At 41.0% G+C, this 2500-nt stretch overlaps 1 protein-coding gene across 1 annotated transcript in view; it reads right to left on the bottom strand.

Annotated features, from left to right (window-relative positions):
• Positions 1-1094, bottom strand: part of asrgl1 (asparaginase and isoaspartyl peptidase 1) — a 6177-nt gene extending 5083 nt beyond the window's left edge. Inside the window, exons 1-2 of the mRNA XM_068727124.1 lie at positions 1029-1094; positions 1-99 (exon numbers count right to left, since the gene is read on the bottom strand). The exon at positions 1-99 is cut by the window's left edge and continues 97 nt beyond it. Coding sequence (XP_068583225.1) covers positions 1-90 — 90 coding nt within the window. The 5' untranslated portion in view covers positions 91-99; positions 1029-1094. The remainder of the gene's footprint in view (positions 100-1028) is intronic.
• Between the last annotated feature and the right edge of the window lie 1406 nt (positions 1095-2500).

The raw sequence follows: 2500 nt of genomic DNA, 5'->3' as shown, positions 1-2500 counted from the left end.
GGCCGCCGAGCACACCCCCTCCGTGGACTGTCTGGACCGCTCCTTCGGGATGTCACCCGACCCTCCGTGGACCACCACCACCGGAAACATGTCAATCACCTGGGGAGGAAATGCGTCGCGCTTGAGAAATAACTGAATTCATGGTTGATTGCGGTGGGACGATACGATGAAGCGCGTTGCCTGGTGGCTGGTGACAAAAAACAGCCGTTCAAATGTAATGGAAAAAAAATATATTCTTATATCATAAAATGTTTTAAAAGATGTAAAACTGAAAGGTAAGGTGAGGAACACAAATACTGACATAACACAGAAGTCCTATAGAAGTAGTTCATCAGTTTTATTGAACTCAGCGTCGTGTTTCTCACGGCTGGTCACACATTCCCACTTCAGAGAGAGGAAGTGAAGACACAGTGTCTGGCAAGTTTGAGACAGACCATAAAAAACCATCACTGATTCCCAGTAAACACACCTGGCATGTGGTTAGATAAGAACGATAGCCAGGGTAGGAGAACATCTACTCCTTGTCTATGATTTATCCCAGGGCCTGAACTCATGTGTGCATAAAATGGTTTGGTATCTTGTACGACGTTGAACTTTTCACCACAGACACTGACCGAGGCGGCTGTGGTGCATCTTTCCCTTGCAAGCAAAAATAAAATAGAAGGGGACAACTTTGAATCATTTGAAGACTTCATTATTTTTCTTTGAATCTGTGAACAAAACTCTTCTCCCGATTTATAATTAGAAGTTTTTCCAAAACACAACAGAAACAATGAATTGGGATCAAGTGTCGCTCAGTGTCTTCTAACATAAGTGAACCGACAGCCAATGAAACGTCCTGAAAAATGATTTGAACCGCCCCAAAGTCAGTGTCGTAACCCTGTATCCTTTCACCTTGTTATTATCATCGCATTGTACTGCTGTCGATGTGTAATGGTCGAATTTGCTACTGCTCAGAAAAGAAACACGTTGTATCAGTTTTGTCAGAAACATTCAAAGTTTGGAGATCCGTGGCTTTATTAACTTGCCTGAGTCCAGACTTTTAATCCACCGACTCCTCTGATATCTTCACTGCACAGGAGGGGGTTTGAAAAGTATTCTGTAAAGAAATATAAATTATAAGACAAATGTAGGGGATTAAAAAGTGAAATATTTACCTCTGAGAAGGGCAGAAGAATAAATTAGCAAAATAAATGCTCAAGCAAAGTTTAAGCGCCACAAAGAAGCCAGTCCCTGGCTGCGGTCGAAAAGTCCAAAGATGACCTCCTAACGTCTGCTACTAACCACCTTTCCTTGACCTCTATGGAAAACGTCATGGGGTCAAGGAAAGAAGTGAAGGAGAATTCATGAGGAGTTAGGAAAAGACAACCGTGGTGAAACTGCAACCGAGGAGGACTACAAAAACCTCAACTAATACACGACACCATGAATGTGTAACTAGGGACCCTGTTAACTGGCGACCTTCAGCCGAATGCGTCTGTTGTTGTCATAGTTACGGCAGCTGTTGTAAATAGGCAGAGAACACGTAGCTGTCCTCGTGAATGCCGCATTGATTAGTTTTGCATTACAGTGTCAAACCTTCTCATTTACAGTCTTTGGTCAAAACAGACCGGATTCCACGTTGGAGAGTCTTTTGAGAAAACGAGTCCACTCGAGTTTGAAACGTCGCGTGTTGTTTGTGTTGAAACAGGAAGAGAGCATGTTGCTCTTCCTTTGAAATAATAAAGTTGGTAAAAAAAACACATAAACGTCTTTGGAGCCTGTTTTGTTCAAACATGTGTCACGTAGAAGAACTATGTAGCACAGTTAAAATAAGACAAATATATATATATATATATATATATATATATATATATATATATAAATAAATCATATTTACGGGATTCAAACTCATATTGTGTGAGGGGGAAAAAAAGTCGGCAGTCAGAGGCGCTACCACTAGACCACCACCAACGTAAAGTACCGTCTTGGAGACTAAAGTTAAAGAACGTAGAACACAGTCAGCGGTCGCTCTTCAGACCAGAGGACACCAGATCAACTTGTGTCCACACTGCGTGTTCACCATGGAGCACTCTGTCGTGTACTTCAGAAGCATGTTAAGAATATAGCTGGTTTCCGAAACAAATGGGCGCCTTTTTAAAATCGGACTATTCAAAACGTCTTTGTGTCGCTGCAAATTAATGAGACAAATGTTTGTGATGTTGTCATGAGGTGAAAATACACAATGTGGACATAACGCATCAGAGCAAACAAGAAAAGTCACAAAATGAAGAATTTAACCAGCCAATAACACAGATATGTCAAACAGTTGAGTTCATTTGAATTTAATAAGTAAAATACATAATCACATTTAATTTCACTCACACTATGTAATACATGATGGGACTATTTGTGTCCAACTTATTGACTGTGTTGTACGTTCTTTAATTTTAGCCTCCAAGACGGTACTTTAAGTTGGTGGTGGTCTAGTGGTAGTGCCTCTGACTACCGACTACGAACC

Source organism: Cebidichthys violaceus, unplaced genomic scaffold, assembly GCF_023349555.1.
Source record: "Cebidichthys violaceus isolate CVI_PGR_0920_01 unplaced genomic scaffold, fCebVio1.0.p SCAF_10, whole genome shotgun sequence".
Taxonomy (NCBI): Eukaryota; Metazoa; Chordata; class Actinopteri; order Perciformes; family Stichaeidae; genus Cebidichthys; species Cebidichthys violaceus.
Note: the sequence above shows the minus strand (reverse complement) of the source record. Positions and strands in the feature narration are given on the sequence as shown.